The sequence below is a fragment of the Sminthopsis crassicaudata genome, chromosome 3 (genome assembly GCF_048593235.1).
Source record: "Sminthopsis crassicaudata isolate SCR6 chromosome 3, ASM4859323v1, whole genome shotgun sequence".
Lineage (NCBI taxonomy): Eukaryota > Metazoa > Chordata > Mammalia > Dasyuromorphia > Dasyuridae > Sminthopsis > Sminthopsis crassicaudata.
In genome coordinates, this window is record NC_133619.1 from 287,643,948 (window position 1) to 287,654,649 (window position 10,702).

At 38.2% G+C, this 10,702-nt stretch overlaps 1 protein-coding gene across 1 annotated transcript; it reads right to left on the reverse strand.

Moving 5' to 3' along the window:
- Positions 1–311: 311 nt before the first annotated feature.
- LOC141561391 (polyglutamine-binding protein 1-like) lies at positions 312–2,061 on the reverse strand. The gene has a single exon (XM_074300884.1). The coding sequence runs from the start codon at positions 1,891–1,893 to the stop codon at positions 1,165–1,167; it is 729 nt and encodes a 242-aa protein (XP_074156985.1). The 5' UTR covers positions 1,894–2,061; the 3' UTR covers positions 312–1,164.
- Between the last annotated feature and the right edge of the window lie 8,641 nt (positions 2,062–10,702).

Consider the following 10,702-nt stretch of genomic DNA (forward strand, 5'->3'; position numbering starts at 1 on the left):
TAGCAACTTCTGTTCCCTCTTCTCCCATCCTACTCACCTTCTAAAAATTCACTTTTATTTTCTAATTTCTTTTCTGGAACCACAGAATGCCTTGCAGTGTTCTGAATCTTGTTGCAATCTCAGTGTCATCTGCAAACAGACCTACATTAAGAACCTTTTGTCTTAAGAGAATAATGTGGGAAACTACCTCAGTTGGCAATTTCCAGTTTTTCAGTCACCTTGATATAATACTATAGTCCATGTTCTTTTGTAATCTTCCCCCCCCCCCATTAGTTTAATAATCTGTAAAAATAAAGAATTAGCCCATTACATTCAACAAACATTTATTATATGCCTACTAAGTTTAAGGCACTAGGTTAGGCACTGAAAATACACAGAGAAAAAACAAACAAACAAGTTCTTGACTTCAAGAAGTTTAAATTCTACTGGGGGATACAAAAGTTAAACAAGTTTACAATATTTAGTGATTTGAAAAGAGAGCACTGACAACTGGAGGGACCATTGAATATGAAAGTTCTTTGGAGAACAAAAACCCTATTCAAATGTCTCCTAATAACTATAAATCTAAGACTCAGACCTGTAACTTTGATTTTTACAAGGATTGGGTTCCATTTTGGATAGAGATTACAAATTACTATTCAGTTTTTGTTCCCACTTAGGGTTTCTCAAAAATTTACACCGTATTTCTGTGCCAGAAAAAGGATCGTAGCGAGCAAGGTTTGGGGGCTTCGTTTCTTGCTCCTGGGACCGAGAAATCAGCAGAGGAACTTGGTCAAGCAAACTTTTCTCCTCCCCAGGAGGTTTAGTTCTGTAAGTCCTTTGCTAAGAAATCATCAGATGATGTCCATAGTTCCTTTCATTTTTACAGCTTAGGATTCCTTCTTTAATCATTTAAAAGTCATCCTTGAATGCCATGAAAATTGTGCTTGTATCCAGTATAGATTAGTTTGCATGGGCAGAACTTCTCTAAAAAATGCCAAAAGTCATAGTCAGTAGGTTGTCCCATCTCCCGTTTTGGCGGGAGTGTTACTAAAACAGGTCAGGCCGGCGCTCTTCTTTTCTTTTCCTTACCTCTCCCCAACCCGCCTCCCAGCACCCACAATCCCCCTTTCTTCCCCCAAAGGCTAATTTATCGCGGACACAAAGGCGGTGGATCCCGCTGGCTCAGTCCTGCTGCTTGGCTCGGGAGGCCTCCGCGTTGGCCCGCAGCACGGCTCCGGGGGAGGGGTATGGTCGCTGCTGAAACAGGGGGCCGGCAGCCGTGGTGTCTGCCCCGGTCTTGGCCTCGTTCTTCTTGGGGAGCCCGGTGGACCAGGTGCCCCGCGGTGCATCCGAATAGGTGCTGGGGTCCATGGGGTCCAGCTCTTCGTCCTTGCGGCTGCCTTTCTTGCTCTTAGCATAGGGCGCCAGCTCCTCCCGGCGGTGATAGCGCCGCTCCTTGGCCTCGTCCCTCTCTAGCTTCTCGTACCTGTGCTCCAGCTTGTCGTACGGGCGGTCCCCCTTGTCGTAGCCGCCGCGCTCCGACGACTTGTCGTAGCCGCGCTCAGGGCGCTCGTAGCCTCGTTCCGGCTTCTCGTGGCTGCAGTCCATCTTCTCTTCGGGCTCCACGCTGCCCTTAAGCTTCTTGGCGGCCTTGGTGATGACCGAGCTGGGGTCGTGGGGGTTGAGCCAGGACACGAGGTCCGTCTCCACATTCCAGTAGTAGGGAAGGCCACACACCGGGTCGAAGACCTTGTACCAGTTGGGGGGCAGGCCTTCGAGGCGAGTGGCCTCGTAGTCCACGGGGTCATCATCATAGTCCTCGGCGATGATTTCTTCTTCAGGCTCGGGTTCCACCAGCTTGAGGAGCCCTCGTTTGGCGAGGCGGGACTGGAGGGCAGCAGGGAGCGGCATGGCGGCGGGCTTCAGCGGGAAGTAGGAATGAGGCCACTCAACAGCGGCCGGCCTACCACCTCCGCCTCTCCGGCTTCCCAGGTTCTTCTGCCCCAGTTCTCTTTTGCTCTGGAAGATATAACCAAGGCGGGCGCGCTGAGGCGCTAACTTAGTGACGTCACTACCGTTTTGCTCTCCTCCCAGCTCAACCGGCGCTGAGTCTAAAGAGCCAGCACGTGAGGCCCCGCCCCCTTTGGGGGAGGGAATGGTTTTTCAGAGACCTGTGTTCTGAGCATGCGCATTTGCGGTAGGCGGGCAAAGACCCCTTATGTACCTGGAAGGGTCTCCCCTTGAGACGAAGCTCTCATTACTCCTTCTCCTCATCCCACATCTCTATTTTAATATTGGTTTTTTGACCTTCGTATGAACCAGGATATGATTTTTGGTTTCTTTATATAGAATATAGCCAGACGCTCTATTTCTCTCATTTCTTTCTCTGTAACACTATAACATTTTTGTTGTTTTCACTAAGTACACTATGAGGTTAATTAGCTAATCAAATGTAGCTCATTAAGCAGCAACTTCCTTTACTCGGTGTTTCACCTAGTTAGAACAAATGTGCCGCTCACTTAAGGTGACTCGAGAGCAAAGCAGGAAATCGCAAGAGATTTCTCCATGTAATGACAAATCCTCCAATGCTGAATGCTACTTTTTAAAACGGTTTCCATAAAATCTAAGTCTGTTTAAAAAACATTAATATTCACTCATGCCCAAGCAGAGAACAAGCCTACAGGGTTTGAATGGAGGGGAAGGAGTTAAGGAATCAAGAGTGAATCCTAGTCAGCCTGACATTGTTACTGTAATTAACAAAAGTATAATGTTAAGGTTTTAGAAAGTACTTTCTCCACTCTGAGTTAAAATATTAAGAAAGGCCCATTTAAAACTATAATCCAGAAGGTTCTGCCATTATGCCTAAATATTCTGTCTGCCAGATTATTGGAGTATTAATTAATTAAATTAAAATTAAAATTTCAATGAGGGATGGTAAGGATGAGAATTGGGATTAGTCAGTCATCAAGCATGTCTTAAACTCTTAGTGGGAAAGACCATGCTAATTAGGGAGACAAAATATAAATAATTAAGTGCTTAAGAGATAAATATGAGAGAATAGGTGGAAGCCAGTCTAAGAGAGCAAATAAGACATAAACGATAAACGAGACGATAGTTATAAAAGCCTTAGTCCAATGTCTGGCACATGGTAGGGCTTATTAAATGCTTGTTCTCTACTTCCCCATTCCCCAAAATGAATCTCTGAGCAGCAGGAAGGTTAAGTATCCTCAAGACAAGGCCCTCAAAATGGAGGCAAGCTTGAAGAGGCATGAAGGAGTGTTATTTCTCAAAAGAAACTAAAGGCTTCAAGGTGCTTTATCTGCTACAATGTCCATGATTATTAAGTTCAGCATCTTAAGGGTATATTTTCTTAAGGTGTGTATGAAATATTCAGGTCTTCAGTCTGTTATGAGCACACAGGCTTTAAGTTTGCAGGGGCCTTGGGAGGCCTGCTGATCTCTGAATAGATTCTAGCCAGGGGTTCTCAAACTACGGCCTGTGGGCCAGATGCGGCCCTCCTGATTATGTCAAAGGGGCTGAGGGGCGGAGACAGAGTGTGAGCTTTTGTTTTTACTATAGTCCGGCCCTCCAACTGTCTGAGGGACAGTGAACTGGCCCCCTATTTAAAAAGTTTGAGGAACACTCTCTAATTCATTTTAATAGATATAAGTCTATGCTATGTTTAAGGACTTTTAGGAAGGACAATATGCAGTCGCTCCTAGCAAGCCTTTTACAAAATTTAAGTCTTTGTTATGAGGTAGTACTATGTTATATTTAATCTTTTTCAGCCTGTAATTAAGCCCATTCCATTTTTGTCCAAGAATTCTATAAAATTTCAACACAGTAAATTCTTATCATTTGAAGGTGATATGTTCTGAAGATTCCAAAGGTAGACAAATCTATAGGATTGATAAACAATCAATAAACAAGCATTTATTAAGTGCTTACTATGTACTAGGCATAATCTAAGCTTGGGGGACATGAAAGTGAGAGCTTCTGTCCCTAAGAAGATTATATTCTAACTGAGGAGGTAACACACCTATATGTGTGTTCATATAGCTACACATACAAAAATGTGTGTGTGTGTGTGTGTGTGTGTGTGTGTGTGTGTGTGTGTGTGTGTACAAACCAACATCTTGATAGATAATTATGGAAAATAAGGTATTGGGGGAAAGAAAAGGTAACGAATGGGAAAAGGAAAGTCTCCTTTCTCTAGGTGACCCATGAACTGAATCTTGAAGCTAAAAGGATGTTTAAGATTGTGATTACATTTGGAAGACCCTTAAACATCAGAGTGGGTGAAAAGTACTAGGTGGAGTGATTAAGTATGTGATACAAAGATTTTGACTTATTTTGGAAGGTGTGAACTTATTCATTTATGCTTTATTGAGGTGACTGGTAATTAATGTAAATCTGAGTAATTACAGATTCACACCTCAGTGAAGAGGTCTCAGCTTTGGACATGATTGGGTTGGCTCAGTTAGAACAGTGGACCTATTATCCCATAGAATGGCCTAATTCTTTTAAACTCATTAATTGATCATGCTTTGCTAATAAGCATTAAACATGTTAATGATGTAAACTATTATACTAGTTGGCATTTATATAAACTGAAGTGAAGAAAGAACTTAAATAGATCATTATGACCTTTCCCCTAAGATGATGTTTTCCTACAATCTTTTGACTTTAAAAGTCACTACTCAGGCACACAATTCCCCCCTCTAAATTTTCCTCTCCTCATTTTATTCAGAGTTGATTTTTACTTATCTAACTGATTTAGGCATTAATATAATTATTAGAAATAGTATTTTACATTTTGGTGTGAATGAGGCTAAATTTTCCCAATGAGGGAATTGCATTTTAAAAGATGAAATTCCTGAATCCAGTGAATCTCATTGGTAGAATATGCGTGTTTTGGGAATGTACGATTTATAGCTTTGTCTTCCCACATAGAATCATTAGTAAGGTTTTCTTTGCTGCTGCCCAACATTCAGAAATCTATGGGACAGTTAATAAACACTTATTAAGTTTATTAATTAAGATGTATATGCCTGGCACTATACATATCAATGGGAATATATAGAAAGGGAAAGAGACAAGCTTCCTGTGGGAGTTTAATGGGAAAAGACTACATACAAAAGGAAGCTGAAATGGAGGTGAGGGGTAACTGGGGAGAGGAAAAGCCTCCTTAATTGTAGGTTCAGGGAAGAGTTTTCATGTTTCCACCTCCAGTCAAAGGAAGCTCTCTCTCCCAAGTTCCTCCTCCCCAGCCCCCCCCCCCCCCCAACTTCCTCCCCGCCTCCCTCAGGGGATACTGAATTGCCAAGAGTTCTGCTATGGACAAGGTATGAGTCTGGAGGCTGAAGTAACTTTCCTGGATGAGAAGGTGCCAGGAGCATGAAGTCTAAAGGAATGTAAGCCCTATCCATTCTCTTTATCTAAAAAGGGGTTCAGGAGAAGCTAGGTAGAGCACAAACAGCCACAGTTAGGTAGCAATGTTTGTGACAATGAGTCACGAATGTAGGTAGTTTTCCTATACTAAAGAAAAAACCATTAACCAGCTTTCAGTCATGAACTTGTTAAACTCAAGTCTTTTCTGTATAACTATCACAGTGGAATTCAAGGTTGATTTCTTAAGTACTTTTATTTTCAAAGTTGATAATAGCATTATGCATAATCCTTTATCTTAACTAACATTCAACTCCTTTAATTTAATACAAATTGACAAATATTTATTGACTATTGCTATGCTAAGGCACTATGTTAGCTGGGGAGCTTCATTTTTAAGAGGGATCTTCTGTAAGTTAATGCTCCATCTTGCTACTAAATGGGAATTTTATCTATCTACATAAGATAATGAGGGAAGTATATCAGAAATGAGTGAGTTTAGAGTCTTTTAAAATCCAGTATCTTAGTAACTCATATGATTTTGGCCAAGTCATGTTCCTTCTCTTTCTCCATTTCTTTCTTCACTTTCTTCATTTACAAAATGAAGGGGTTGGGCTGGTTGATTACTAAGGTACTTTTCAATTCAAAATCTATTATCCTATGAATGGTCCTGGAAGGATATAATATATATTGTGGGATCTAAAGTGCTTACACAAAAAAGAAGGGGCAGAGTTTTTAGGAAGCTAGGTGGCTCAATGAATGGAACACTGCAGTTGAAGTCAGCAAGCACTGAATTCAAATTTTTGCCTAATTGGGTGATCCTATGCCTCCATTTCTATATAAAAATAGGGACTAATAGCAAAATCTCTCTCACAGGATGGTTGTATAATTCAAAAGAGATAACGTGTAAAGTGCTTCAAAAACCTTAAAACACGATAGATAGATAGATAGATAGATAGACAGATAGATAGATAGATAGATAGAATACACATAAACATATATATGAAATATCTTGTTATTATTCTCCCACTCATCTAAATGATAGAAATGCTAAAGTATACCGTCTATGGACCTTAGTCTTTTGGAACATATTTTCTATTAAGCTATCCATGTCCAAATGATAACATATTGCTTCAATGTGAAGACATGCTTTACAATATACAAACTTGATGTATAAGAAGCATGGATCACAGAACTTTCATATTAGTTCCCTCTACCCTCAATATACTTCTCAGTTTGGTTAGTATCCTTTTGGGGAGTTGGAAGATTATGCAATCATTCCTTTATTTTTTCACTATAGTCATCAATCTGAAATCATCAATACTTTAGTTTCTTTAAGTATGTAGACCATTTTAAATGTCAAAGGGATGGAGGAAATCATGTTTATACTCTAAAATATTTGTAACACAACTTCAATCAGGATAGTCTCAAAGGGGGAAATGCACTGTCCCAGAGACAATTCTCAATTACTTTTTACATCACAGCTGGATAATTTCAGCCTATCTCTATCTCATCAAATGACACAGTGGGAGGCATGGTTTGAAAGGAACATAGAGAATTGTTATCCTACACCAGCTGGGTAGAACGAAAAGAATGAGAAGAAAGGAAACATTCATTGTACTTTGAATGTGTGCAAAGCATTGCAGATTGTTTTAAAAGAGGCCTTTAAAAGTCAGAGAAGTGAGTAATAGTCTATTAGACAATAGGCCATGTGCCACCCTTACTAGTTACACCATTTCAACTACCATTACCTCTAGTGGTCAAAGCAATAACTTTTTCTGTCCCACAATTACATTGACTTGCTATTGAGAGAGAGAGAGAGAGACAGAGAGACAGAAAGAGAGACAGTAAGACACAGAGATAGAGAATTTTAAGTTTTTAATACATGGAATAGAAAAGTCAACAGTCATCTGTGCTATCCACCAATGAAGGGTAGGAGTACCATAAGGTCTTCATTAACTAAAATGTTTAGGGAAATTAGTGTTCTGATTAATTAAATTTCTTGGTTTATTCTAGTCACTAGATAGCAGTTCAGACTAGAGTCAGGAAACTCTAAATTCAGATTTGGCTTTAGATACTAACTAGTTGTGAGACCCTGGGGAAGACATCTGTCTATCTCAGTTTCCTTAATTGCAAAAGGAAGATAAAAATAGCACAATCCCCAAGTTTTGTTATGAGGGTCAAATGAGACCATTAAAATAATATTTGTAGAGCACTTACCACTTAATAAATGCTTGTTTCCTCCCTTTTCCTTTCTAAATGTTAATCGGAAGAATAAGTTTGTTTCAACTTTTACTGTTGAGTTTCTTAAATGTTTATGTCTTTTTCCTGCTTTAGTAAGTAGCTTGCATTGAATCTAATTTGTAATTTACTGTTTTAAGGTCTTGAAGGTCAGTAAAATCATCATTTCTTTTCAAACCATTTACTAAACTGTGTCTGCGGTTTGTATACTTATTAAACATGTTTAGGTATTTTCAAGGTTCATTCTTATGGATCTTAGTCTCATTTTGTTTAAATAGATGAAACATTTAATCAGAGATAGATAGTTTAAAGTTCTCCAATGAGTTCCAAATCTAAATTCTAAATACAATTCCCTCTTGTATTCATCCTGAGGGATAATTGGGTCAACTTCACACTTCTGTGGTTCAGCCATGCAAATCCCCTTTTAAAAGTCAACCTCCCCAGGTAGTTTTCATAGATTAGAGAAGCTTTTTTTTTTTTCCATCCAAGGGGAAGGCAAATTCCTTCCTTTATCTAGATTTTAGTTTCCTCCTTTGCCAAAAAGAGATAAAAGCATTACCTAAGCTAATTGTAAGGAGAAGATATCTGATGATTGATATTATCCAGGCTCTCAAATTTTTCAGATAGAGAAACTAATAAAAAACTTTAGGCTTCATAAAATAAGGTATTGTAATGTCCATTTACTATAGGTTTTCCCCATGCCTCACCAATTGTTCCAATAAGGAAAAATTGGGGTCCAGAGAGATGTAGTGGCCCATAACTATACAAGTATAAGCATCATAATTAAGACTTGAACTCAAATCCTTTAATTTACATTAAGTGCTCTTTTCATGGTTATCCCCTTGGTTTTCAATGTGACTACAGAAAATTTTAGAGAATGTAGAGACCTTTAAGACCATCCCAGGCCCCAAGTGTAGATTAGGGAGTTCGGGAAACAAAGTAAGGCCCCTTGTTTAGCAATACACTCAATTTCCATATGATCTTTCTCTGTAGCTGGATGTAGATGGATAATAATGCACTGAGAGATTAGCTACTTTCTTTGAGTGGGGAATATGGATGGTAGTGGTGATTTTTTATACATTCTCATTTATTTTATTCTGAGAGACAGTTCACACCCATTTCCTTAATTACAGCTATAGATATTCAGCTGGATGCTAGTGATCTGAAAGGGTTAATACTATTTCTAAAGGTGCCTCATTTGCAATCAGTGCACACCTGAAACATTACTTAAAACTGGTTCATTATTTTTTTTAAAAAGGTTTAGGATTACTTCTGAAATTCAATCAGGGTCTGTTGTCATTTTAATTTTTTCTGTAATTTATAATTTGTGCTAAATATATCTTAGTGTGAAAAATTATTGGTTTCCCAAGGGTGTATGTGTGTGTGTGTATGTGTGTGTGTGTGTGTGTGTGAATAGCTGAACACACACAGACACAATTTATAAAATTAATATCGGTTTCAGAATAACTAAAGGCAAGGGAATACAGCTGCAAAATTTAAATGGTGTTTTAATGAGATACTAGACAAAGACTCAGCAATTCAATAGGTAAGAAGGGTCAGTTTTCATTTTGATTTGTGGTGACTTGTGTATATGACTTCTTTCTGTAATTAATGTTTGATGTCAAGGAGTTAGGCACTCCCATTACAGTTAATGTGACATGTCTGATAAATACCTGGCACAATTTGTCATGTTAATTGTAAAAATAGAGCAAATCTCATTATCTCAGCTTAGAAAAGGAATGAAAATGCTGACATAAAAACAATACTTTCAATTCTCTTTCCTCCTACTACTATCTCTTTCATCTTTTCTTGGACTGTTTTTTTTAAATTATTTTTTGCAAAGTCTGTCTTCCACACTGGCTAGCATCATGCATTGTCAAACTGTCAACAAATATTTATTTAACTCCCACTATGTGCCAGGTCATATGCTGAGAAATGAGTATACAAAGACAAACATAAATAATTATTACCTCTAAAGAAACATACATTTTATCAGTGTAGATGCTATGCACATATAATATAAACAAAATAAGTACAATATAATTTTAATGGGATCAGGTACTAGCAACTTGAAACTACATGGAGGAGGAGGTGGTATTGAACTGAACTTTGAGTCAAACTGAGAATCCTAAGAAGCAAAAGTAAGAAGAGATTGTACGGAAGGTTTAAGGTAGAGAAGCTAAGTGGGCAAGAGTATAGGAATGGGACACACAGTGCCATCCATGAGGAATAGCAAGAAGGATAGTTTGGCAGGAATGTAGAATGTGCAAAGTAGAGTAAAGTGTAATAAGCTTAAAATGATAGGTAGGTTGAAGTTAGGTTGTAAAGTAATTTAAATAATAGAAGAGTTTGTATTTTATTCTAGTGATCTTAGAAAGCTGCTTACATTTATTGAGTAAGAAAGTAACAGACATTTCTTTGGTTTAAAATTTTGGCAAATATGTGAAGAAACATTTTTTAAGAGGAGAGACTTGAAAGAGGGAGAATAAGGAGGGTAGACATATATGTGCATAACTATTTGTACATGCAAATTAGCTACAACCATGATATTGAAGGAGGCAATAGCAGCTAAAGGGATCAGATACTTTCAGTTAGAAGGTAGAAGTTGATCTTTGAAAAACATTAGAACTTCTAAGAGATAAAAGGTGGGTATACATCTTTTCTTTTATTTTAATTTTCTTTTTTTTCTTTTTTTAATTTTATAATTATAAAATTTTTTGACAGTATATATTCATGAGTAATTTGTTTTATAACGTTATCCCTTGTATTCATTTTTCCAAATTTTCCCCTCCCTCCCTGATGACAGGCAATCCCATACATTTTACATGTGTTGCAGTATAACCTAGATACAATACATGTGTGTAAATCCAATTTTCTTGTTGCATGTTAAGTATTACATTCTGAAGGTATAAGTAACCTGGTAGATAGACAGAAGTGTAAACAATTTACATTCACTTCCCAGTGTTCCTTCTCTGGGTGTAGTTGTTTCTGTCCATCACTGATCAACTGGAAGTGAGCTGGATCTTCTTTATGTTGAAGATATCCACTTTCATCACAATATATCTTCATACAGCATTGTTGTTGAAGTGTA

What these genes read in the sequence shown, in the direction of transcription:
- LOC141561391 (XM_074300884.1), bottom strand. Translation starts at nt 1,893, where the DNA reads ATGCCGCTCCCTGCTGCCCTCCAGTCCCGCCTCGCCAAACGAGGGCTC.